Source organism: Podarcis filfolensis (assembly GCF_964270895.1).
Source record: "Podarcis filfolensis genome assembly, chromosome: 10".
In the NCBI taxonomy this organism is placed as follows: Eukaryota; Metazoa; Chordata; class Lepidosauria; order Squamata; family Lacertidae; genus Podarcis; species Podarcis filfolensis.
The window spans coordinates 7257262-7285147 of NC_139612.1; the positions used below are offsets into that span (position 1 = coordinate 7257262).

The 27886-nt window shown below is 43.0% G+C and overlaps 1 protein-coding gene across 4 annotated transcripts; it reads left to right on the forward strand.

Moving 5' to 3' along the window:
• The first annotated feature begins 43 nt into the window (after nucleotides 1–43).
• PUS7 (pseudouridine synthase 7) lies at nucleotides 44–27886 on the forward strand. Of its 4 annotated transcripts, XM_083575174.1 has the most exons (18): nucleotides 1085–1156; nucleotides 1889–2118; nucleotides 2229–2271; nucleotides 3448–3846; nucleotides 6936–7020; nucleotides 7101–7202; nucleotides 8913–9057; nucleotides 14217–14328; nucleotides 15929–16006; nucleotides 16502–16630; nucleotides 19162–19287; nucleotides 19740–19801; nucleotides 21059–21219; nucleotides 21967–22093; nucleotides 22891–22992; nucleotides 24316–24445; nucleotides 25357–25448; nucleotides 26923–27886. In XM_083575174.1, the coding sequence occupies exons 4-18, from the start codon at nucleotides 3479–3481 to the stop codon at nucleotides 27057–27059; spliced, it is 1956 nt and encodes a 651-aa protein (XP_083431300.1). In that variant the 5' UTR covers nucleotides 1085–1156; nucleotides 1889–2118; nucleotides 2229–2271; nucleotides 3448–3478; the 3' UTR covers nucleotides 27060–27886. The 4 variants fall into 4 exon arrangements, with proteins under 4 accessions (XP_083431301.1, XP_083431299.1, XP_083431298.1 ...); XM_083575175.1 differs by lacking the exons at nucleotides 1085–1156; nucleotides 1889–2118 and adding an exon at nucleotides 44–257; XM_083575173.1 differs by lacking the exons at nucleotides 1085–1156; nucleotides 1889–2118 and adding an exon at nucleotides 71–718.

The window sequence follows — 27886 nt, forward strand, 5'->3', positions numbered from 1 at the left end:
AGAGGGAAGATCCCCCAGGGAGAAAAGGCGCGTGCAGCAGAAGCGCCACCCCTTGTTTCTCCATCCTGGAACCAGATTACGCCTCTTCCCCGCAGCCTTCGAGAAACACTCGCCGAAGGAGCTCGTGTACAAATCCCCATTACGGCGGCCGAAGAGGTTTCTTCATCTGCTTTCCCAAGCGAAATCTTCCCCGGTCAAGGCGGGGAGCCTACCCGGCCTTCCCGCTTGGGATTGACGCGCCGCAGGGTAGCCCCAAGGTGCGCCCCGGTCCCCCGGCGAGGCGCACGAGGCCGGAGCTCGCCAAACCGATCGCCAGCTGCGCCCGATCCTTCGAGCGCTGCCGGATCCCCCCCCCCCGGGCCCTTGTCCCGAGGCAGCCATAGCGCCTGCCGCCAGCCGGGCGCCGGAGGAGGAGGAGGAGGAGGAGGAGGAGAAGAAGGCAGCCCTGCGCGCTGCTTGGCCGGGGCTGTGCCCGGCGCGCAAGGGCGCACGTCACGCGTGTCTCCGGTGTGCCCCGGAACAGCCTGAGCAGCTCGCCCAGAGCCTGTGGGCCTGAAAGCGAGAGACCGCCCCTTTCCCCTCCTCCTCCTGCAGCTGCTGCCCGGGCCTTTAGTTCGTGTGGAGAAGCTGGGCACGTGTGCGGCCAGGCTCTCTTGGCACCGGACAAGGCTGCGCCGTGCGCCCCGCTTCCCTCGGCCAGGCGGGAGGAGAGCGCGAGGTGGGTCAGTGTTTCTAGGGCAGCGCCCTTGCGGATGCCGGCGCAGGGGGAGAGCCCGGCCGGGTTGGGGGGTGGAGAGGGACGAGGAGGGGCAGAAAGGCGCCCCGCCGCCCTCGCCAGAAAGGGGGGCTCTCCTCTGCGGTGCCTTTTCTGCGTGGGCCCCCGCAGAGGCGAAGCGCTTTCGGAGAATCTTCCTTCGAAAGTGGGCGCCGGGGGCGGGGAGCTGTGCCTTTTGCGCCCCCGCCCAGCTGCCTTTCTGCGACGTGCACGCGCGCGCGCGCGCGCCCTCGGTTGCACGAAGGCAGAAGGGGACACCTGACTTTCCAAATGGCAATGGGAAAGTTTTCACTTCCTTTGATTTCCGGGGACCCCGCCCCTGGGAGCCCCGATTCTCCCGTAGCGTTGCCGTGCAGCCCATGACATTTCTTTGGAAAATCGGTGCACGTTGCGCTATGCCAACTTCAAACTTGAATTTGTGCAGCCTTTCCAGGGAGGGGGAAAATCGCGGGTTGTTTTTTTTAACTGTATTGGTGTTAGGGGAACAGCATGGGGGGAGGCACATAATGCTCTTAAATGCGCATTCAACTAATTATATTTGGGTTGCCGTTGACTAAATATGCAGTGGTACCTCGGGTTACATACACTTCAGGTTACAGGCGCTTCAGGTTACAGACTCCGCTAACCCAGAAATAGTACCCCGGGTGAAGAACTTTGCTTCAGGATGAGAACAGAAATCGCACAGCGGCGGTTGCAGGAGGCCCCATTAGCTAAAGTGGTGCTTCAGGTTAAGAACAGACCTCCAGAACGAATTAAGTTCTTAACCCGAGGTACCACTGTATTTGGACTAGAGCCACTGAAATAAATGAACGTAAATTAGTTATGCCTGGTAACTTAAGTGGGAGTACTAAGAGTAGGATTAATATTCGATACAACCCAGTATGTGTACAGCAGCCCTGAACATGCCAGAGCTATAGTTTGGGCAGATTTCAGACTTGTAGGATCTACTTTGTTTTCCCCACTAAAATCCCAAGGTACACCAAGAGGAGCCAGATGTGCATTGGGAATTTAAAGGTGGACCCATATGCAATATGTTGACTTGGGGGGTTGTAGACACTGGGATAATAATAATAATATTAATAATAAATTTTATTTCTACCAATCCCTCCCCAGCCACCTGCATATACAAAGTGCACATCTATATCTGAGTTCTGATCAGGGATTTTCAATAACCTGAGGGGTTGGGCAATGAAATTGTTGCAGATCAGATGAGATCTACCAGTAAATCTCAAATCTTCTGCTCACCCCTACTGTAGAGGGAAACTATTCGGGACAAAGGAACTGGTCTGCTGCTTTACCTGATGCAAAGGACAAATATATTTAAAATTTTTAGGAAGAGAAGGGTATGCAAAGTCTTGTTGTTTTTTTGTGGAAGTATTTATCACTGATCGTTTCCATACAGCATGATATTCTTTTCTGTTCTTCTATAATTTTCCACCTTTGCCTATCCAAGAGGGGACGTTGAAGCGCCTACTGAAGCACCCTGTTCTGAAAAAGTGAGTAAGCAGTATTATTTCTTGTAGCAAGTTTGCTTTCCCCTTCCACCTCAAGGAGCCTGTTCACTCTCCTCTGGTTTATTAGAGGGGAAGGTTTTTAGCTCTTTGTCAACCTCCAGGTGAGTTCCAGAAAGAAGGCAGAAGATTCTCTTGGTGTTGGGGGTGGAACCCAAGCAACGGGGGGAAACTGGTGACACTTATGGTGTAGGCTGGATCAAGAGCAAATAACTTCAGATAATTACAGATCTATCAGGAAGACATGCCAGGGTCTAGAAGCTGGTAGTAAACTAAGGTTTGCTCAGAGTAGACGTACTGAAATTAACAAACATAATTAAGTTAGGTCATTTCATTTTCATGGGTCTACCCTGAGTAACACAGCTTAATATCACCCAGAAAAATCTACCCATTCCACAGCAAAACTGTTCCTAGGCCATATCATTTCAAACTGTAGATGGACACATTGAAGATCATCTGCACATAGAAACTAGGTGTCAAGTAGGGATCTAATTTATCCATTGCTCTGATGTGTTATTGTTCCCCATTCTCCCTCTTGTGTCTTTTTTGGGCCTGTGCCTATGCACCTCATTTTAGGATGCAAAGGCATATTTTTGTGGGGTAGCAGTCATTCACGACATTCTCCCTCCGATAGTCTCATAAAACAACCGGGGGGAATGTGCCAGAAAACAGATGGAAAACTAGCTTGCTCTGCCATGTTCAGTTAAAAGAGTGCATATGCCTTTGTTGGAAGGTTTTTTTGTTTTTATTTCATGGGTGCAACACACAATGCATAGGTGTAACACAAAACAGTCAACACATAGTTGTCCCCTGTGGAACAGAGGCCTGATGGGCATTAACTAGAATTCAGATAATTAGTGTCGTTAGTCCCATGACGTGGAACACACTTCCAGCAGAGATTGGGCAGGAATCCTGACTTTTAACTTCCAAGTATCTCTTGAAGATATTTCTGTGCCTACAGGCTGATGCAGCTGTTTGAAACTTTCTTGATGAGGTAGTCGTTTCAGTAATAGTTTAGTAGCGTTTTTAACGGTGCTTTATGTTTTGTTGGCTACATATTGCTGTACGCTGCACTGATATGTCATGAGATGGTGATATATAAATAAACAAAAATACAGGGAATATCTTTTTGGGTTAAATGGTCTACTTTTTTCTCTGCAGGAGTTCATACCACCAACTTTATGCTTTAAAAATGGAAGCGGTAGAAATGGATCCTGCATCCCTTAAGCGTCCTCATTCGGAGGACAAAGAGGCTAACGTGGATGAAATCAAAAGGCAAAAGGTCTTGGAAGAAGCACTGAAAGAAAGAGAGAATACTGACCAAAAGACTGAAGCTGAGGCAGAGCTCAAACCCATCAAACCTCCAGTTGAGGATGCAAAAAAAATAGTTCTTAATGAGGGAAGTGCAGGCCAAGATGAGGAAGAATTGGAAGAAATTGATGGAGAAGGAGACCCAGAGAGCTTTGCAGACATGATGAAGCACGGCTTGACAGAGCTAGATGTTGGCATAACTAAGTTTGTTAGTTCTCACAGGGGCTTTTCTGGAATATTGAAAGAGAGGTAAGTACTAACTCTTCTGCTGCTCAACCCTGTGGATGGATCAATGCTTAATGTAACCCCTTTTGTTGGTTCAGCTTTAACGTGGGTCCCATCTGCACAATGCATTTAAAGCGGTAAAAAGTCATGGCTCCCCCCCCCAAAGAATCCTGGGAACTGTGGCTTATTAAAGGGGCTGTGAGTTGTTAGGAGACGTCTGGTCCCCTCAGAGCTACAATTCCCAGAGTGGTTTTAACAGTCCAGTCCCTCTTCACAGGGAACTCTGGGAATTGTAGCCTTAGAAAATAAAGCAAGTAACCACGTCAGTCTGCAAAATCTGTAGTCGGATGGAGGGGGTAGATGTAGAGCAGGGGTCTGCAAACTTTTTCAGCAGGGGGGGCTGTCCACTGTCCCTCAGACCTTGTGGGGGGCCAGACTGTGTTTTGGAAAAAAAAATGAACAAATTCCTATGCCCCACAAATAACCCAGAGATGCATTTTGAATACAGTGGTACCTCGGGTTACAGACATTTCAGGTTACAGACTCCGCTAACCCAGAAATAGTACCTCGGGTTAAGAACTTTGCTTCAGGATGAGAACAGAAATCGTGCAGCGGTGGCAGGAGGCCCCGTTAGCTAAAGTGGTACCTCAGGTTAAGAACAGTTTCATGTTAAGAACGGACCTCCAGAACGAATTAAGTTCTTAACCCAAGGTACCACTGTAAAAGCACTCATTCTACTCATGTAAAAATGCCAGGCAGGTCCCACAAATAACCCAGAGATGCATTTTAAATAAAAGGACACATGCTACTCATGTAAAAACACGTTGATTCCCGGACCATCTGTGGGCCAGATTTAGAAGGCGATTGGGCCGGATCCAGCTCCCCGGGCCTTAGTTTGCCTACCCATGATGTACCATATTTTTCGCTCTATAAGACGCACCAGACCACAAGACGCACCTAGTTTTTGGAGGAGGAAAACAAGAAAAATAATACTCTGAATCTCAGAAGCCAGAACAGCAAGAGGGATTGCTGCGCAGTGAAAGCAGCAATCCCTCTTGCTGTTCTGGCTTCTGGGATAGCTGTGCAGCCTGCATTCGCTCCATAAGACACACACACATTTCCCCTTACTTTTTAGGAGGGGAAAAGTGAGTCTTATAGAGCAAAAAATACGGTATAATCAACTGTTTTGACTATGGGCAGTTTTGGCTTTAGGCACGATCCCCGGAACAGAACCCCTGTGTAAGTTGCGGGCTTATTGTAAAATATGAAAAGGATGACTCCTAAACCAAGGGTGAGGGTGAATCTGCCTCTTGGGAGCAGTGCCACTGCCTTGATGTAGCACAGCTGTGGGAAACATCGCTCATCCGTGCCAAAGGCAATAGATGTGGGAGAATTGGGGTGTGAAAGAGTTGGTCTCTTGTCTCAGTTTTGGGCTCCTGTAACCTGCTCAGGTTCATTAGCCCTAATTTCATATATTGGAATTTTTTGTTCCATGCTGCCCTGTGACTTCGTAGAAACCCAGCTTGGAGCTATTAAAATGGCAAGGATCAGTAGAGAAGGTGTATTTCATTTACACAAATAATTATTATCCTTAACTATCTCTGAGAAGCAGGGGGAGCCTTATACTATTTTCTTCACTCTTTGGATTTTAGGGAGCACAGATTAGCAAGATGTACATTATCAGTGTTTAATACCTAAGCTTGATATATATTGCAGTCTTACTGATAACTTTTGCAGATTGACTTGATTACTTGCTTTGTTTTCTAAGGCTGCAGTTCTGTGCACACGTATTTTGAATTAAGTCCCATTATATTTCTGAATCAACTTGCTTAAGATTGCATTGCAGAACTCGTAGGGTCCACTCTCTGCAGCAGTCAGGTTGGCTCCTTGTTAAACTGAGAACCAGCCATTTTCAATGTACGCTTTCCCCCCTTTCTGGAGCAATTTCTCCTTTATACTATAAAAAAGGTGAGGGTTAGTTTATAGCATTAACCATGTTCTTGTGTTGTGTGTTCATCTGCACAAACCATGGTTTTCTTTTATAATACAGAATTTGAAATCCTAGCTTGAAGTGGGTTTGCAAACTGCAGCCATGAGGAATTCTGATTTTTGTTGACCACTGAGCCTCTTGGGCTTGGTGATCAGATGTGTAAGGTGAAAACACAATGCCAGGAAGAGAGAGGGAAATAACTTGGAGGAGGAAGGGGGATATACATTTCCCACTTTGGCTTTCAGTCAGTCAGTCAAGTTTATTCAATGTATACAATGTCAGTCAATAAAATGTATACTAATTTGATACAAAAACTTAAAACATTTGCATTGTCAAAACATGACCTAATCTGCACAAAGCTATAGAAACTCCTTAATATACAAATTAACATTTATAAGCTAAAATCACTGCGGGGCCACTGATATATTAAAAGTAATGTTAAATAATACAATAGACAATTATGTACAAAGGTTAGTGAGAAAGAGCTTGGTGTAGATGGGGTCAAATAAATTCATCTCCTTTACAGTTGATAGCTATCTTGGCTATATAATTTTTTCTAATTTTCCTGACAGCAGTTGCAAAAAGTGCTACACACGCCAGGTCACATACTTATGAATGTCTGCAAGGAGATACAGAATCATGTCAGAGGGATTCTGGCCAGGGGACTTTATCATTATAGGTGTCAAAAACCATTCTATTGCTTCAAGATATAAGGGGCAGCGCAAGATATAATGCGTAAGGTCCTCTAATTCAGGGCATCCCCTAATACAAACACGTTCAGTTACTGGTATGCCTCTATGAGGCTTTCACTCTGTAAGTTACGCGTTTTAGGGAGCCCATACTTTCTCTTCATTAGACTGTTTTTCTCCTGCATGTTCCTTTTGCAAATGAAAGTCCGCTGTGGTAGAATAAATCCTACATTTAGTTCCCTACCCCTTAAGCAAGATTCTTCTTCTTTTTGGTTTCTTCCTTTTTAGTTTCTGGTATGAAAGGGCTGATAGACCTCAGTCCCAAATTTAAAATTATAGAAGTGTCTTCAGGGTTGCAATTTAAGCTGAAAAGGCTCTTGTTTGACATTTGTATCCCATTCTCTGTTGACTGTTCTGTTTCATTTTCTACTTAGATATTCAGATTTCGTTGTTCATGAAATAGGAAAAGATGGGCAAACCATCCATTTGGACGACTTCTCTGTGCCTTTAGATAAAGAGGTAACTTTTCTCTGCCTAGCTTCAAATCTTGGTTGAAAGATTTCCATAGATTTCTACATAACATTTTGTGGTGTTTATAGGATCCTTCTGAGGAGATCTTCACAGTGTTGTCAGCTGAAGACAAGCAGCGGTTAGAAGACCTCCAGCTTTTTAAAAATAAAGAAGGCAGTGTGGCCATTGAGGTAATTGACAAAATATCAGAGCTAATGAATAAACAAGTTAATGATTGGCAAAATGATGCAACAGGATCAAACTCTTTTGGAAGTTGATTTTGTTCACCTATGCACCTGTGAAGGGTATATAAAAAGATGCAAGGCTTCTTTATGAAGTGTTTTAACTTAAATTTCCTTAAAAGTTGGGAATAACTACAATCCTCTACATTCATCACGCTGGTAAACAATGCTTCTTGTGACTAAATTTACATATAGGAGCAAAGAAGGCCTTTCCCTCATGGGAATATACCCTCCTGCTTGCCTAAAGGCAAATGAGAGTGGTATTTTTTTGTAGTTTGTTGTATTGGTCTCCTTACTATTCTAAGGGATTATGAAAATGGGATTAAATGATTGCATCTGTTAAAACAATAACATAATGACAAGAAAACTGAATTTAATAATAAAATAATTTATTATTTATACCCCACCCATCTGGCTGGGTTTCCCCAGCCACTCTGGGCGGCTTCAAACTGAATATTAAAAACACAATACAGCATCAAACATTAAAAACTTCCCTAAATAGGACCACCTTCAGATGTCTTTTAAAAGTAAGATAGTTGCTTATTGCCTTGACATGTGCTGGGAGGGTTTCCACAGGGCAGGCGCCACTACCGAGAAGGCCCTCTGCCTGGTTCCCTGTAACCTCACTTCTCGCAGCAAGGGAACCGCCAGAAGGCCCTCGGCGTTGGACCTCAGTGGGATGAATACGCTCCTTTAGGTATACTGGACCGAGACCGTTTAGGGCTTTAAAGGTCAGCACCAACACTTTGAATTGTGCTTGGAAACGTACTGGGAGCCGATGCAGATCTCTCAGGACCGGTGTTATATGGTCCTGGTGGCCACTCCCAGTCACCAGTCTAGCTGCCGCATTCTGGATTAGTTGCAGTTTCCAAGTCACCTTCAAAGGTAGTCCCACGTAGAGCGCATTGCAGTAGTCCAAGCAGGAGATAACCAGAGCATGCACCCAATCTGCGGACAGGTAAGGTCTCAGCCTGTGTACCAGATGGAGCTGTTAGACAGCTGCCCTGGACACAGAATTGACCTGCGCCTCCATGGACAGCTGTGAGTCCAAAATGATTCCCAGGCTGCGCACCTGGTCCTTCAGGGGCACAGTTACCCAATTCAGGACCAGGGAGTCCCCCACACCCTCCTGCCCCCTGTCCCCCAAGAACAGTACCTCAGTCTTGTCAGGATTCAACCTCAATCCGTTAGCTGCCATCCATCCTTCAACCAACTCCACACACTCACACAGGACTTTAACCTTTTCTAGACTATGTCACTTCAGATTTGGGCATCTGAATTGTAGTCCCTGCATACAGAAAAATCTAGCAAGTCAAATAAGGGTTGAATCTTAGCTTTCTCCCTTATGGACTATTTTATTTTTCTTTTAAAATGTGCAAAGAATTCTTTTTCTCCTGAGGAGCATTCAGTCCTAACCCCCACCGGCTGCCTCACCTAGTGATGGTCAGAAATGGGCTTCTGTCCTCATCTGCTGTTTATGAGATGATGTTTACTTCTCTCCCCCCCCCTTCTTTAAGTTGGTTATTTATTGCTTTTCAGAGTACACAAAATAGCAATACAGTGAGGTCTTGCAGGCCTCCAATATCACCAAGAAACTACAAAGCTAAAAACCAACTAAGCTATCACTTTTTGTATTATTCTTTTTTTGCCGCTGCTTAGGTCATTGAAGACACTAAGGAAAAAAGGACCGTTATGCACCAGGCTGTAAAATCTTTGTTTCCAGGGCTAGAGACTAAAACAGAGGATCGGGATGGGAAAAAATACATCGTTGCTTATCATGCAGCTGGAAAAAAGGCTCTTGCAAGTGAGTTTGACCTTATTTGAAACTTTCAAAACAAAAATGGCTCCGTAGTATACCCGCCTGTAAAAATATGTCTTAACTGTGCAATTCCAGGTGTCTACTCAGATGCAAGTCCCATTGGGCTCAACAGAGCTCGCTTCCAAGTGCACATGTGTAGGATTGCAGCCCAATTAATCAAAATCAGCATTAACTAGGCATTGATTGTGTTATGTTTAAGTCACATAGGATGATAGGAAGTCTTGGAGGAACATTAAAACTCTGTGTACTTGCTTTGCTTAGTGCGTTTTTACAAAGCTATGGAAGAATTGTCCTTAAAGAAATAACGGTCTTGTAACAGACAGTCCATAAGTATGTAGTGGAAAATGGTAATATTCTGGTTTGGGTCTGCACAGAGATTTGTGTAACTGTAGAACAAACAGATTTGATGTAAGCTCAGCCTTTCCCCTCCTTTCAAAATGCGGTTTCTGTAGGTTTTTTTTTTTTTTTAAAGGTCTGAACATGCAGTCAGGTTGTACAAATAAAGTTAAAAGAAGTTGCAGGGGTTACATGATCAACCTATGTTGCTGAAACACTATTTTGTATGATGGAATTGCTCAAAGAAAATAAATACCTCCGTATAAACCTGAGGAAGCAAGCATTAAACAATCTGTGAGGATTTTAGAAAACGTATCGGTTTTAAAATAAATGTTAATCTTACTGTCTAAAAATGGAAAAAGTTTGGAAAGGGGAAAAAAAGCCCTGTAGGCTGCCGTGCTGTCTGCTTACTTGGGAATAAGCCCCACTGAACACAGTTCCTTCTGAGTAGCCTTGGTAGAGGAGAAAAAATATCCAGGCTGAAAATTAAAGCATGGATGGCTAACCTTTTGCTCTCCAGAGGTTGCTGTGCTGAAATTCCCATCATCCTGAACTATTGGGCTTGCTGGGTGGGAATAAGGGGAGTTGGAAGCAAAACAAGGTCACAGGTTAACCACCTGTATGGGATGAATGGACCCATTGCAGTCAGGTGCTACCTGAGGATGGGGCTAAATCTGTCATGCCCCACTTCTGCACAAATTTTATCTGTTCGGAAAAACAAATTAACAATAAAAATACTTGCTTACATGAGGCTGTCAGAGGGTTCCAGCGCTGCCTGCTTGGTGCTTTCTGATCTAAAAGCGTGTTTGTTCCTTTTAAAATTGACTAGAAAAAGAGTCTTTATGTACTCTTTGTGCCTTTAAATAGAAACCAACCAACCAGTAGGTTGCTCTGCAGCTTGGCATTTTTCCAGCATATGCCAAGATTGACTGGGAGAAAAATATCCTGGCTTGCTTTCTGAGTCTTTATTGGCATCTTGATCTGTTAAACAGTAGTCAGTAGATGATGCTCATCTCCATAGAGTGAAAAACGTCAGCTTAAGCAGCTTGATAGGGCAGATAAATTTCTCAATCCTAGCTGCTCCGTGTCTTGGAATTAGAATATTGTTGCTCTTCACAGCTGTGAAATCTATATTGCCTATTTTATTTTTATTATCACAGCCTAGGACCCTCGTACCTACGGGACCGCCTCTCCCGTTATGCCCCACGGAGAGCCTCAAGGTCCATAAATAGCAACACCCTAGTGGTCCCGGGCCCTAAGGAAGTTAGATTAGCTTCAATCAGAGCCCAGGGCCTTTTCAACACTGGCTCCTGCCTGGTGGAACACTCTGCCTCATGAGACCAGGGCCCTGCAGGATCTGATTTCTTTCCACAGGGCCTGTAAATCAGAGTTGTTCCGCCTGGCCTTCGGCTTAGAATCAATTTGATTCCCTCCCCCTCTTTCTTTTTTCTTTTCCTTTCTGCTTCTGCGATAAGGCTACCTTTTAATATTTTAATGTTTCAATATTTTAATGTTGTATTTTTTAATTTTGTTTTTAAGTTGTATTCATTCAACTTGTTTTTATTATTGCTTGTTAGCCGCCCTGAGCCCGGCCTTGGCTGGGGAGGGCGGGGTATAAATAAAAGTTGTTGTTATTATTATTATTATTTATTATTTAATGTGATTCAAAATAGGATATTAAAGATCTGGGGGGGGGATATGTGGTTGTCAATTGCACTGAATTTATTTATTGCACTGAATATATTTAAGTACAGTCCATGTTTGCATGCGTTGTGCATGGAGCATGCATGTTTACAGGTACAAACAGAAATACTCAAGCCACGCTCTCCATCTTCCCTACTGTTGGAGCAAAATGCATGTGTTAGCATATGTTATCTGGATGATTTTTCTAAAATGGTTGAAGGGAGGGGGTGATGTGAATGTCTTTGTATGGTGCTACCAAACTTCAGGCAGTGACTTTTCAGACAGTTGTACGTTTTCCCAGACGTCTAGTACAAGTGAATTTGTTCAGTGCATATGAACAAACTTCCTCCTGCATAAGAATTTGCAAGTTCACTGTAGCCTGTACTGGTTGGGGGATGACACAACCTGACTCATTGAAATTTGTATTAATTAGACTCTCAGTTTGGAACTGGATTCTGCAGGCGCTTCTGTTCTAAACACATGGAACGCTTAATAACCTTTGTTTATCCGCTCTTTGCGTCGCTGCCCTCAGTGTAGTTTGTCGCGTGTGTAGCTGAAACCTTTCCATTTGTTCACTTCTCCCTCTGCACGATTCCATTGCATAGCTGTCTAAATAGACGTCAGTCGCCACATTCACCGTTGAATGCTCCAGACATCTGCAGAGTTATAACACATAAACTTGCATGTTCCCATCTGAAGCACTTTGATACCTTTAAAAAATAAAAACAAAATAAAACATTGCTCTCTTATGCTCTTTACCCCATGCCTATGAACAGAGGTCAGAACTTCAACAGGTAAGAAAGAGATGTTGGCATTTCATGTTAGGAAAAAATGAAATGCCAATCCAATCAACAGTAATTTAGACCAGCTAAACAGTTTTCCAATTTCACGACTAATGGAAATAAACCTTTCTCCAGCCCAATCCTATCTATCATAGAATCATAGAGTTGGACCACAAGGATAATCTAATCCAGCCCCCTGTAATTCAGGAATCTTGTTGCCCAGCATGGTGCTCAAACCCACAACCCAGATGACAAGACTCTCCTCTCAGCGAGGCTAAGGTGGTCCAAAGGAAAGCAGAGCAAGACATTTGGCACCAGCTTAGCTGCCTGAGCTGCTGGAAAGAGGTGTATAAGGCACCATGCAACCGTCTTAGGGACTCCACTCTGGGTTTGGGTAGGGTTCGCTCCTTAAGCCTTTTCTTTTCCCACAAGGCAGTGGAGGTTAAGGACCAGGTGGGCAAGCCTCATCTGCCCCTCACTCATTTTCTGTGAGCCACCCAGAGAAGCATTGTTACAGCTACAGCATACAAAAGCCATAAATAAATCAATAAAAATAAATTTGTCCTCAACAAATATGATCCCTAATTGTCATAATATTAATATAGATAGCCTCTTTGAGAGTTAGGTTTTCAATATGCTCAGAATTCTTACATTCTACATCGCTTTTTTTGTAAACTGCCTTGAGGGTATGTAAATTTTATGAAATAAAGGATAAATAAAATAGTTTAACCAAAGTAATTTGGAAATAATCCCAAGTACAGTGGTACCTCTAGTTACAAACTTAATTTGTTCCGGAGGTCCGTTCTTAACCTGAAACTGTTCTTAACTAGAGGCGTGCTTTCGCTAATGGGGCCTCTTGCTGCCGCTGCGCCGCCAGCACACAATTTCTGTTCTCATCCTGGGGCAAAGTTCTCAACTCGAGGTAACTCTTCCAGGTTAGCAGAGTTTGTAACCTGAAGCATTTGTAACCTGAGGCGTTTGTAAGTACTGTCCCTCTGCTTGGTTGCAGACCATAGCAGTTAATAATTCAGAAAGTTATAACCCATTAATATTGTTCTCTCTATATAATGCCTCTCTTTGCACTTGAAACAACAGAAGACAAGAGAATTAAGTGCTAAAAGAAAAAGAAAAAAAGTTCAAACCCCTGAGGATACATTTGCATCATAACCCTTAACAGTGGTTAATGTGAACCATGGTTTGCACGTTCTGACCATAGTTTCTGTCCAATTTTGAACCATGGTGTAAATGTTCACCATATCTAACCATAGTTAAGGAGAGCAAGCAGTTCTTAGGCATTATGTCTTCTCAGAGCCTGTTTGAATGCAGTGATGTACCATAATTGATTGCAGTGGGAACAAGGTTTGTTCTCGGCTACAGGTAGTGTTTAGCGAGGAGAGTGCTTGACCACGGTCCCAGGTTTGGATGACACGCTAAGCCTAACCTCGACTTAACTGAGTGCAGCTCAGAGTAAAAAAGGCCAGGGAGGAGTGAAGCAGGTGCAAGCTCCTCTATGGGAGACTTCACAATCCAGGTAGACCATAGGTTGGTTAACTGTGACATGGGAAGAAGACCATTGAGTTTGTTCACATGTACTACCAAACCATGGTTTAGCACTTTAGGGACAAGTCCTCTGCTTGAACAACGTTGTTTAATTAGGTTTGTCAAAAATGGAGTATGAGGAGGAGCATACTAGCCTCAGGCTTGGTAATACGACACTAAACCATGGTTTGGTATTAAGTGTGAACCAGCCAAGTGCGCTTTTGAAAACCACCCAAGAGTCTTCATAAGGAAAATGCGATTTGAACTTCCTTGTTTTCAGTCCCAGTGCATTAGCCTCAGCATCACATTTGCAATGAATGAAATATTTGGCAAGAAGTGTAATCGTTGCATTAATAATGCGTGACTTTGCCCTAAGACTATCCAATATAATATTTTTTTTCATTGGTGGGACCCCTGACATCTCTGCGTATGGGCAAGCTACAACAAACAATCTTTTCAGGTGGTGACACTTTGTTTTGCCCAGTACTGTTTTGTGGGATGAATTACGTTGCATAGTAGTAGCTCTTTGCGGTGTTCTGATGGACTCCTTTAAAAAGTTGCCAAGAGAATTTAGCATTGTCGAAGGAAGATGTAAGCCTGATATATTCCACCCCCACAAAGAATGGATAAAGCACCAGCAAGTGTACAAATTATTTGCCCGGGGGGGGGGGGGAGAGAGATTTACACAAGACTTTTTTTTGTCTGAATTACAAAAAACCAAAAAAACCAAACAACCCTAAATAGAAAACAGTGAAAATGGCCATACTTTAATACTTTGTATGTTTTAACGTTTTGTCTTTAAAGATCCAAGAAAACATTCTTGGCCCAAATCTAGGGGAAGTTATTGCCACTTTGTCTTGTACAAAGAGAACAAGGACACCATGGATGCCATTAATGTGCTGTCGAGATTTTTAAGGTGAGTCAACCTTTTGACAAGAGAGGACAGTAAATCTGCAAAACTTGCTGTTTCTGATAGGTGGTAGAAATGCCATCCTTTGAGACGGTTGGTTTGAGCAACATTGCAGCATGCTGAAGGTAAAGCGGCTGCTTTTTAGTGGTCAGTTTTGGAAATAACGTGTAGCCCGTGTGTAACAATTTGTAATTTTTGATCATTGTGGAATCCTGAGGCGGTAAGACTCCATTACAAAAATGGGAGAGAGAGAGATAGAGAGAACCATGCATCCATGAGAACTATATGTTATTTAAAATAGTGTTTCGAACCCTCAGGGATAAATTCTCCCATTCAGTTTAAATCCTATGCATTATAATAACCATAATTTTATTATTATACTCTGCCCATTTGGCTAGGTTTCCCCAGCCACTCTGGGCGGCTCCCAACAGAATATAAAAAATGCAATAAAACATTAAACATTTAAAACTTCCCTAAACAGAGCTGCCTTCAGATGTCATCTAAAAGTCAGATAGTTGTTTATTTCCTTGACGTCTGATGGGAGGGCGTTCCACAGGCTGGGCACCACCACCAAGAAGGCCCTCTGCCTGGTTCCCTGTAACCTCACTTCTCAACGTGAGGGAACCGCCAGAAGGCCCTCGGAGCTGGACCTCAGTGTCCAGTCTTGTGTGTGTTCAAATACTTCTTTCCAAATTCAGTCTTTACATCAGCCTGGGCACAGCGCACATTGCTTTTGTCCTGTTGAGCTCACAACTTCTAAGACTATAAGTGTGGCGACACATAATAGAAGCAAAAGCTTTGACTTGTGCGCTCTGGCTCCTAATTGCGGGTAACCGTGGTGAGACAGAGACGTGTGGTTTTCGCCTAGACTGTCGGAAGTCCTTTCCCTGAATTTTTGTTCTGCTTTGTACTGAACTTCAAAAGAAGCAGCCTCGGTATAAGTGCAGGGTAGAAATAAATAAAAAGTGTGCACTTGGCATTGGCTCGCAAGTTATTCGAGTGGTGGCAAACAGAAATCCTTACAGATGGTTTTTATTTGGGAGAGTTTTTTGGGGGGGAAATGGCTCTTAACTGGATCAGATTGCTGTTATGTCTCTCGAGTTTCTCTCCTGTGCATGATTATGGATCAAATCAGCAGTAGGGAACCTCAGACGAGGATGCCAGACATGGTCCCCTAGGCTTCTCTGACCCTCGAGACTCATGCAAGCCCTGCCCCTCCCCAGGCCACTCTCTCTTCCGAGACCAGGCCTCCGTGGGTCGTGCTCTGCCCTTGCTCAAGTCCTGTTACAAGGTGGAATATGTCCTTTAATTGTAACAGTACTTCGCACTTGCCTGGATGAAAAGGAGTTGTGTTTGTAGAAAGCACTGACATTTCTGCAGGGCTGGAAGGTAGCCTACTGTACACAGGTAAGAGTCACATCCGTTACACCACCAACTTTGTCCACCTGCTGACATGTAGCCCCTTTCAAGGTCGCCCTAGCGGGAACCTGGCCCTCAAGTTTATTTAAATGAAACACTGTTGGCAAGCAATGGTAATAACTTCTACGCTTCTTTCCTCTGCCTGTTTTGCTAGTGCTGAACATTTTTCTTTCTCATTTTTTTATAGAGTTAAGCCAAACATATTTTCATACATGGGGACGAAAGACAAAAGGGCTATTACAGTTCAAGAGATTGCTGTTCTTAGGTAAGTAGAAGCAGGGCGGTGTTTAAATGTTACCTGGCTTGCTGACAGAAATATTTGGATATTATTATTATTATTATTATTATTATTATTATTATTATTATTATTAATTTGTATACTGCCCTATACCCATAGATCTCAAGGCAGTGCACAAAATAAAATCACAATATAAAAATAATCTTTGTGCAAGTTGGAAATAATTGATTTTATAAAAGTGTTGTGGCATTCAGTAAATACCCAAGGCATTTGTATCAGTCATCCCCCAATTCTGCAGAGTAAGTGGCTGCAGTTAGATTTGAAAACCCTCAGTTTTAAACTGGGGGCATGAATGTTAAAAAGATGTAATGAACGGGCTGCTGGAATCACGGTTTCAGAAATAGATTTCAGAAATACAGTTTGTACTTGTGCTTCAGTTACTGTACAGTAACTCCAAAATCAATTATCCGGTGTGGAGACCCCATTTTTGTGAAATCTTTCCCTCTCTATCTCCATGCTTAGAATCACTGCACAAAGGCTGGCTCACTTAAATAATTGCTTGATGAATTTCAAGCTTGGAAACTTCAGTTACAAGAACCACCCGCTAAAGCTGGGAGAATTGCAAGGAAATCATTTCACAGTAGTTCTCAGGTAAAAGTTCTGTTTTCCAAGGCTGCTTTGTTACAGTTTAATGCTTTATGTTAAATCCCACTGGGTTGTGTGAAAGATACGACAATCACAGTTGACTTGGTGTTCTATATATTTTTTTCTGTTGGAGAGATAGAAAATCCATTCATGTAAGAGTGGGGGCTGTATTAAAGAGACTTCTGGACTTCACAATCGTCAACAAAAATGTGTCCAGCTTTGTTTTTCTTACCCAGGGTTATAGCCAAGATAAAACAAAGGGAGGTGATTGGTCTGGTAGCATCAGTGTTAGGAATATCCCAGATTTGAACATGGTGGGTTAGATCCAGATTAAATTTGTTGCATTGGACCCACTGGGTTCTATTCAGTGCTGCATGAGCAGCGTTCCACTTGCGCAGCATAACTTTCCCTTTCTCTCCTTTGCCTGTGTGCCCCCCAAAATCTGATCCAGAGTCCCCCACCCCCTGGAGGGTATTCAGGGGGCTGCAGAGGAAAGGAAGGTAAAATTTCATTGCAAAAGCTGAAGTATGTTACATGAGTGGGAACAGCAGTGTTGATCTAAGCGATATATTTCAATGGAACCTAAATTGTTTCTAATGGAAGTTAAGTGTGTCTAATTTACCCTGAACACAATGCTTTCTTTTTAATACTTTTTAAAAAAAATATTTTTTGCACAGCCTGATTTTTCTTTATCATGCCTTTTTCTTCTGGATGCAGCTCTGCTTTAACAGCTGCGAGGGCAGCGTTTGCATGCCTGTGCACCATTGCTCTGCGGTTGTGGAATCTGGAACTTTGCCCAGGGTTTGGCTGCTTGACAATCTAAAGCAATTCAGGGAGCAGTCATAACAATGACACCAGGTTAAGTTGGTATAAAGTCTTCTTCTCTGGCGAAGATTGTCTTCCATAAACCCGGTTTTAACAATGAGTCCGTAAGTGACCGTGGAGGCCAATTCTGGACCCACGCGTCCTTCCACAATGGGGACATTGGTTTCCGGGCGGGAGTTGATCATGGTGTGGATTTGCCAAGTGTGCCTTCCTCTTAGCACGTTTCTCCCTTGCGTCCTGAGTTTGAGTGTCTTCAAAGCCCATGACACCTTTGGTAAAGGCTGTTCTCCAACTGGAGCGCTCGCAGGCCAGTGTTTCCCAGTTGTCGGTGTTTAAACTACATTTTTTTAGATTTGCCTTGAGACAGTCTTTAAACCTCTTTTGTTGACCACCAGCATTACGCTTTCCATTTTAAAGTTTGGAATAGAGTACAGTCATACCTCAGGTTAAATGTGCTTCAGGTTGAGCGCTTTTGGGTTGCGCTCCATGGCAACCCGTAAGTAACGGAACGTGTTACTTTTGGGTTTCGCCGCTCGCGCATGCACAGTCAAAATGACGTCATGTGCAGAAGCGGCAAGTCGCGACACGCGCATGTGCGGGTTACGTTCGCTTCAGGGTGAGAACGGGGATCCGGAACAGATCCTGTTCATATCCAGAGGTACCACTGTAGTTGCTTTGGAAGATGATAATCAGGCATCCGCACAACATGACCAGTCCAATGAAGTTGATGTTGAAGAATCTTTGCTTCAGCACTGGTGATCTTTGCTTCTTCCAGTACACTGATATTAGTTCGTATAAAGTACGTCAGATCCAAAACCCATTCAAGAGTGAGGCTACTGCTGGCAGAGGAAAAGCAAGCCTTTGCAGTAGTTTTTTACTTACACCACCCGTTCTGTTGGGTTGTGTGTCATGTGACTCAGCTGAATAGAGTTAGGATTCAGCAAAGGACCCCCCACCCTGTCCAGCTATGCCCTGCAATGCCCCTTTTGGGGGCTTACACCAGACCCAGAATGTAGAACTTAATCCTGCGTATCTCTCTCTGAGCTGGGATTGAGGACTTGCGCCACTATAGCCCTGGCTAAGCCAGGGTTCAGCCAGCTGAGCTGGAGATCTGCTGGATCCTAACTCACTCATTCTGGCAGATTCCTTAGTGGTGTTTTTTAATGCAAATTTCAATCCCTTATGACTGGAGGGACAAATACCTTGTGAAACATCTGAAGTAGGCGAGGGTCTGAAAACTGATCTAGTCAGAAAAGCTATTTTTGCAGATAAACTTGATTTTTCTTCCCTGCTCCTGTTTACTGGATGGATGGATGTTTATTTATCCAATGTTTATTGGATGGATTTCCCCCCTAAATTGATTTTTTATTTTATTGTTATTCACATTTTATACCGTATTTTATGCTGGTTTTTTTGTAGCATCAATTAAGTTTTTTAAGTTTGTTGTTAGCCACCCTGAGCCCGGTTTTCTGAACCGGGAAGGGTGGGGTATAAATAATTAAATTTTTTAAATTATTATTATTACTCAGGGCTATAAACCTAAACACTCAATGGTGAAGCAAGAACTGAACAGAGTGGGATTGACCTCTGAATATATCTGTGCATAGGACTGTGCTGTACACATGCCAATTCATCATGACTTTTATCTTTACGTTCTAACGCATGGTGTGTGCCTATGTACTTTTTCCTAAAAATTTTTTTTCTTTAATCAGAAATATAACCGGGACTGATGATCAAGTTCAACATGCCATGCAGTCTCTCAGGGAAATTGGGTTTGTTAACTACTATGGGATGCAAAGATTTGGAACCACAGCTGTGCCTACATATCAAGTTGGAAGGTGAGCTCCTTTTATTTGGCATATATGTGGCACCCTAAAGCAGCTGGGAGTCCAGTGAGTAGGAATTTTGGGCCTGACAGATACGGATTCCAACCCCAGATCACCTGTCGCCTTGCTAATTGGCCTGGAATGGGCTGCTATTTCTCAGCTTTAGCCCCTGTCAGTAATAAAAAATAAAATAAAATCATAAATCTCCTGGTCCATATGATTATGGGAAGGATTGCATAAGGAATACTATGTTTAAAATTTTGGCTGCTGAATGCACATTGTAAGCAGTTTTCATTTTATCTGAATTGCATGTTTTTCCTTAAACCTTTAGTAGAACTAAGATTACAGCCCAACCCACTTGTTTGCTGGTTCAAGTGATTCTGTATTTTGCCTTGGCAGACTCATAGGATTTTCCTCCCTTGCTGGCAATGCAATATTAACCAGATGCTCTTCTATATTTTTAGAGCTATACTACAGAATAACTGGAATGAAGTCATCGATTTAATCCTAAAACCACGTCCTGGAGGCAAGTAATTTTTTTTAGCCATTTTGGACTCAATTTCATTCAACAGTGGTTTTACATACTCAAAGGAGCACTTCTATATAGTTTGCCTGTTTATGTTTTGAAAGCAAGTGATTATATTAATAAAAATATCGATAAACAGCTACAGTGGTACCTCGGGTTACAAACACCTCGGGTTGCACACTTCAGGTTACAGACTCCGCTAACCCAGAAATAGTATCTCAGGTTAAGAACTTTACCTCATGATGAGAACAGAAATTGCGTGGCAGCAGCAGGAGGCCCCATTAGCTAAAGTGGTACCTCAGGTTAAGAACGGTTTCAGGTTAAGAATGGACCTCCGGAACTAATTAAGTTCGTAACCAGAGGTAGCACTGTATTCTTTTAAAAAAATAGTAATAGAATGGTTCACCGCAGTCATACATAAAACCATACAATTAAATCCATATAAAAATTTAAAATCAGAAATCTACGAGAAGGATATTTTCTTCATTGCCAGCAAAAGTTTGCCAGTTTCCAACAGCTGCTTAAAGTTTAAAAGAAGCGGCTGAATCTCTGTTTACAGAGCATTCCACAGGACTGCAATAATGGTAATGGCACATTTTCTCATTGCTCATTCTTTTCTCATTCATTTCAAATTGTGTCCTGATTCTATAATGCTAAGTATCGTAAGCTGATGCTGTAGGATGGAGCTTGATATTTAAATTCAGAAATGCCGTATCCTGAAGTTTTAAAATGGGGAAACAAAAGGATATGTGGGTTGCAGAGTAGGGAATAGTTAAAAACCCAGCTAATAGCACAAATTGAAGATGGAAATATAGGTGGCCCACTTGATATGTGGGGACAGCTGTGGTTCCAAATCTTTGCATCCCATAGTAGTTAACAGTTAACATGAAGCTCTGAGGAAAATGGATTTTAAGGGCAAGGATGCTGGTTTGTGGGTCTAGATGTCAGACAGCATACATTTCAAATGCACCCAGCGGATAGGTATTTGCTGAAATTCAGACTGACTTTAATGGGGCTAACCTCAAGGAAGTTGAGTAAGGTGTGCAATCTAGCATGTTGCTATCTGTTCCAGATAGTTAACTGAAAATGCAGGATAGTTTTGAAACTGGCTGAGATGGATTTTGTGTTGTAGATACCATTGACTTAGGTTCTGTGTGGGCCTGTTTTTGAGCTGAACTCCTTTTAAAAATAAAAAGGAAACCTGCTCACATGGGTTGAAATTAAAGCGCTTCCCATTTATGCAAATGGTCGTTGCAGCTGAAAAGGGATACTTGGTAAAATGCCGAGAAGAGTGGGCAAAAACGAAAGACCCAGATGCGGCCCTCAAAAAACTGCCCGTGAAACGGTGTGTGGAGGGACAGCTACTCCGGGGACTTTCAAAGTACGGACTGAAGAATATAGTCTCTGCATTTGGCATAGTAAGTTGAAGCGTTTGCTTGTTTTTGTAGACCGTCTCTGAGCATGTCTGAAAACAACTTGGGGGTGAAGTCAAATTTATGGTGAATGGTAAATGGCCTACTGGAGAAGTATGTCCCCCTCCCTCCTTCCGTCCATATTTTTCATTAGGGTTTATTAGTTCTGACTTGCCAGGCCAAAGGGAGTTGTTTTTTAAAGATGTAAATTGAGCCAGAGGCCCCTAGTATTTTCTGGTGTGTACTTAAACCATTAACAGTGCCGTCCTTACATATGTCTGCTCAGAATTGCGTCCATTGAGTCCATTGGGTGGTGCTGTGGTCTAAACCACTGAGCCTCTTGGGCTTGCCAAACAGAAGGTCGAAGGTTTGAATCCGCACGATGGTGTGAGCTCCTGTTGTTTTGTCCCAGCTCCTGCCAACCTAGCAGTTTGAAAGCACACCAGTACAAGTAGATTAATAGGTACAGCTGTGGCGGGAAGGTAAACAGCGTTTCCATGCACTCTGATTTCCGTCAGGGTGTTCTGTTGCGCCAGAAGCGGTTTAGTCATGCTGGCCACATGACCCAGAAAGCTGTCTGTGGACAAACGCCGGCTCCCTCAGCCTGAAAGCAAGATGAGCACCATAACCCCATAGTCACCTTTGACTGGACTTAACCATCCAGGGGTCCTTTACCTTTACCTTTACCCTACCCCAGGCATGCGCCTTACAAAATTAGCATCATGTTGATTAACACTTTTTCCTGGTCTGCAGATCCCAAGAAATAATCGTTTGATGTATATTCATAGCTATCAGAGTTATGTATGGAATAACATGGTGAGCCGCAGAATAGAAGAATATGGGCTTGTTGCTGTGCCCGGAGATCTTGTACTAAAAGGAGGTAAAATGTCAACATTGCTTGATGTCAGGGCATGTGTGTATGTGGTGGCACATAGTCAATAATACATTTTGGAATAGCTTCCTAGTATCTTGTTCCTTAAAACTAGAGATGAGCACATACACCCTCTCGTTTATTTAGAATTAGGCTTGGCAGACTTTTAGAACGTTAATGGAACAAGATTCTTTTTTAAATGCCCAATTCTGGATTATGCTCTTGGTTATATCATTGGAAGTTCGATGGGATCTGAAAATCCTTTGAGCTCCTCTCCCTTCTGACTCTGGAGATGGCAGCAAGCTCTTGCTCCCAGTAGTTGCTCCCAGTTGGATTCTGGTATCCTGTGGGGTACTACATTTCCCAGGTTACCTGAGCTCTGGAACATGGTTGTTTGGAAGTCCCCTGTGTTGACAGGGAAGAGGGCCTTGGAGGAAGGGCTTCAGTGAGATACTGCCATCACTGCCTAAATTAAGTAGGAGAAGAAAGAGGTTTGGTGGGGGAGGTCTTCAGAGGGCAGAGGCACAGATTTCAGAGAGGGAGGACCTGGTGATCCGACTCAGCAACACTAGGTCTTAGATTTGCCAGTAATTTGTCAGTGTACCTACCAGTGACAGTCTGGTGCCTTCCATTGTGTACAATTTTGTGCTACCCAGGCTGCCTAATCCTGTTTGAAACTGTATGTCCTCTTTGCTTTGTTCCTTGTTAAGGAGCTCATAAAGATACACTATCTAGAAAAAGATTTCTCAGTAGGAAATCTGGTTGAGATGACCTGGAAATTACTTGAAACATCCTCTTGCTTTTAGGTACAGCTGTTTATATCGAAGAATCAGATGTTGACAGTTACACCATCCATGATGTTGTGATGCCGTTGCCTGGTTTCGATGTTATCTATCCAAAGCACAAAAGTGAGAATTCTATTTAAAGTCAAAAGTGGATGATATGTGCATAATCAGGTTTGCTATGCTGGCAGATAAGTGCTGGGGATGAGTGTGTATGTGTGTCTGTACAAAAGTAACTAAATGGGTTTTGTATCTGATTTCAATAAGCACAGATTAAATAGGTACACTGAAATCAGCTGACTTCATTGATTTCAATGGATTTACTAATGTGACTAACATTTGATGTATAAATATTGCTGTATATTAATGGAGAATTCGGAGTATTTTCTGTATTTGGATCAGCGGTAATTTAGTTGTAACCATATTTTAAGGGAAGATCATTCAGTCATTAACTAGTGTTCTCCAAACAATAGGATCAGGCATTAACAAAGTGCAGCTAGCAGGAGAAATAGAAAAGTGTTTTTTTAAGAAACATTCATCAGCTTGTATGCTAAAGGGAGAAGGAAGGAAAAAGAAACAGTTTGTTGGAGGCAAATAGTCTAGCAGCATCCAGATTTAGGGCATGTGCAGTCATTACTTCATTCCTCTATCCCCAGCTGGTACACATTGCGTGACTGGAAGCATGTTAATAGATATTTTTAATAGGAATGGAGGCACATCTAACTAATAGGGGCTTATATGATCATGGGTGTCAGGGAACTGCCATCGGAGCCAAGAGTGGAGGTAAGGCTCCCCAATGATGCAGGAGAGGGGACCAGCAGGGAGAGAGAGAACACTTCCTTTGGGGAAGGAAATCGGCGTGACACCAGGAAGAAAGGGGAGCAGGGAAGGACTTCGGAGAGATGGCTCCAAGACTCTTCCACAGAGACCAGCGGGGAGAGCCCAGGACCTCCGCTGGCCACGCCCACTCTGCGCAGAAGACTTCCGCGCAGGGAGGCTATGCGGAGACTTGGCGTCAAAGAGCTTTTATGTTGGAAGAAGTTCAGGAAACACCCACTGACGGATTCTGCCAGTGACTGACACAGCCACGGAGAAAGGGCTGTCCAGCCAGGGAAAGATTTAGCCAGACAACATTGCCTAGAGCAGCAGCCCCCTTACGCACGAGCAACCCCCAATTCCCTTTACAATGCGCTTTGCTGACACCCTAGTTCTATTTAGGATGATTGCCTGCTTACCAAAATGGCTTGAAAGCAGGTTTTTATATCCCAGGACCAGGGATTTCCTACAAATAATTCCTTATTAAATAGAGCTTTAAAGAACAAAGACTATGCTTTTGGGCCACGTTTCAGCATTACAGGTCAGAATTGCATCAGATGCAAAAAGGGAAACTTACAACGCATTTGCCCTGAATTCCATGATGCCATTCATTTATATGTCCTTTTACGGCAGTTGGGAAAGCCTACGAGGAAATATTAGCCGCTGACAATCTCAACATCAGTAACATGAAGCACAAAATTCGAGACTATTCCTTATCTGGAGCCTACAGAAAGATCATCATCCGACCTCAGGATGTGAGCTGGTAAGTAAATAGCCCACAGTTTAGTAGCCAGAGGAGGAGACGGATGATAAGCCTAACAACTGCTACTAGAAATGATGACTTTATTGCTTCCAGAGTGTACCAGTTACTTGAGGATCTCAAGCGGGAGAGGGCTGCTGCATTCATGTCCTGCTTTTGGACACCCCAATGAGCATGGAATATTGGACTAGATCGGTCTTTGGACTGATTCAGCAGGTCTTTTTTACGTTCTGAACCATGTGTTTACTGATGTGTGCTTGGTGATGGTTGTGCTCCACTGCTTATCTCAAAGAGCAGCATGAAGCCACAAGTCCATACTGCTGCTGCTGCTCAGTTAAAAAGGAGATAAAAGTTCCATGTTTAAAGGGAAGCCCCATATGTATGTAACAAAGGTAACATATAGCATTTAACCTTTGTTAGAAAGAAATCCCAAGATTCAGGCGCAAGACTCCGCAGAGCTACTTGAATAAATCCCATTGGTTTCAGAAGGAACCAAGTACGCGTGGAAAGTATTGCAGTGTTTAAGCCAACAGGCTTTGCACTGAAAACAGGTTGCCATCTTCAAGCCCGGGTGTGGGGAGCCATTTCTACCAAGTATAAAACAGTCTCCTAGAATAACGATGCAATGAGGAATTTCTAATACAGTGGCACCTCTGGTTGCGAACAGGATCCGTTCCGGAGGCCCGTTCACAACCTGCGCCTGCACGGGTCGCGATTCGCCGCTTCTGCACATGCGTGTGACATCATTTTGCGCGCATGCGGCGCAACCCAGAAGTAACCCTTCCCGGTACTTCCCGGTTGCTGCGGGACGCAACCTGAAAACGCACAACCTGAAGCAAACGTAACATGAGGTCTGACTGTACAGGTATATGATTCTTATTGTTGGGCACATTTTAAATCTCTCTTTCTTAAAGGGAGCTAGTTGTGTATGATGACCCGAAGATTCCATTATTTAATACGGACTTAGATAAACTGGAAGGAAAACCACCTGCAGTTCTTGCAACAGGTAATATTTTTTTTCAATTGTGCCATGCATGTCCCTTTTTAACAACAACAACAATAACAACAACTTTTATTTGTATCCTGCCCTCCCCGGCCAAGACTGGGCTCAGGGTGGCTAACATCGAATATATGACATTGGTATAAAATCAAACAATAATTAAATTACCCCCTAAAAACAAGTCAGGATCAAATTAAAATCTAATTAGATGGCTTTCCGCAGAATTAGGGTTGGGAACAGTAAATGTTCATCAGGCCCAACTGATGCTCTCAGAATCTAACTGCTTAATACAATGGGTTTTTTTTAAAAAAATGTTGGGCTGAAAGCTTTAAAAAGTATGTTTCTTCCCCAAAATTAGATATTGAGCTAATAGACAGAGTTAAAACAGCTTACCAAGAACACTGGTACTTTTGCTGTAGAGATAAACATGAGCTGGCCTCTTTGAAGGGCTGTGAGATACTGCTGATGGAGGCAAAGTTGCTGCCAAAACAAATCTCCCATTCGAGGGACAAATTGAAGAGAGCCCTCAATACTTGGTCACCTCACTCTCTTTTGCAATAGTTGCTTGAGGATATCAGATGCCTCTTGGCAAAAATCTAAAGACAAAAGGTAAAAAAACATGGAGCAAGCTCTTTCGGGGACAACTGGACTTGCTAGCAGACTGGGTTTGTTGAGTTGATCCTTCAATACTACCTTAGAGATGTTGGATTACAAGTCCCATCATCACTAGCTATAGTAGGACCAGTGGTTGAGGACGATGGGAGTTGTAGTCCAACAACATTTGGGGACCCAAGGTTGAGACAGGCTGCCATAGAGAATTTTATCTTTTTTACTATAAAGGATGTGTGTGTACTCCTGTAATGACACCGCCCAGGGAACACCCATTATTTCTCCCTTGCTCTGTACATTCCCACGCAGGAGATCAGATTCCGAATTCCTGCAGATCTGTATTTCTCCCAGCCTACATCTTGTGGCTTGATTTGCTGGGTATAATTTTGGCCTTTTAAACCAGCTTATGGTTAGGAGGATTTGCCATGAGTCATTGTGACCCTTTGCCTGAAAAGAGTTAGCCACCCTTGTGACTTCAAATCCGGAAAGCAGGTTGAGAGATCCCACGGGAAGGAAGTGGCAGCCCACCTGAGTTGTATGTTTAACATGAAGATCTTGGGAGTGATGTAAACTGAGCATTTGGAGGCAATGTGTCTCTGAATAACAGCTGCTGGAAACCACAGGAGGGGAGAGCACTCTCTTGCTCAGGTGCTGCTTCCAGGTTTTCCACAAGCATCTGAGAACAGGATGCTGAATAGATGGGCCATTGGCTTAATCAAACAAGCTCTTCTGAAGTTATTACATCAAACTTAACACTGGTTGATATTTTGCTCCTTTGGGGGATGAAGTCATTTGCTTGGCAAACTCTAGGCCTGTTTGATAACCCGTGGTTTTTTTCTTCTTCTCCTAAACATTAATTTACTTATGACAGAAGGCAAATACAAGGCTTTGAAGATGGACTTCTCTCTCCCCCCATCAACTTATGCTACAATGGCCATTCGAGAAGTTCTAAAAATGGACACGAGCATAAAAAACCAGACACAGTTAAACACAATATGGCTACGCTGAAGATCCTTAGCAGTGATTGGATAAAAGTTTTAACATGAAACTGGTTTCGTATTTACTAGTTCTATCCAGGCAATTTCTAATTAAAATTGTATTTTTGTATTAGCTTGAGGTATATAATTTCAAATTCATTGTAAAATGGTGTTTATAAAAATGTAACTTTTAATTTTAAAAAATCTGAGCAAACACGGTGCTTGAGCTGTCTGCACAGTGCAATTTTGCTGGCATAGAAGAACACGGATGGCTTTGCTAGTAATTTCAGGTCTGCAGAAAGCGTTTCTAAAATGTTTTCTCCAAATAAAGTAGTAAACAAGACTTCATGAGTTTGGTACAGATGAAAACTGATTGCAGGCATGTGTAACACTGCAGTTCAGGAAATCTAATTAGAATAGGGTACTGATGAATGCATATTTATAACCAGTGAACAGATATATTTAGCCTTAAGAGTGCTGATAGGCTGTGCACTCACAACTGGCAGAATGTTCATGTCTTTTATGCGTACACAAATGTGTACAGCTGCTTTTATTTGAGCTGTAGTTCATTAAACTTTTGTGTTGGTTTTTCACAACCTATTTCAGTTTCTGCTGTGGGTAAAGCAGTGAGCGAACTATGTCGGAGTTTGTACCCTCAACAAACAAGGTTTAGCTCTAACATTTATGGTTTGTCTGTTGCTGGCAATGGATGAACTAGGAAAATCTCTATCCTGGCATGTCAGGATTAAATAGCCATTCTTAACTGGACAGCTATGATGTTGTACTCTCATTTTATTTCTAACTCAACAAAAATATGTTTTCTACTGCTTGGTTTATTAAAGAGTGTACTGAAACCTC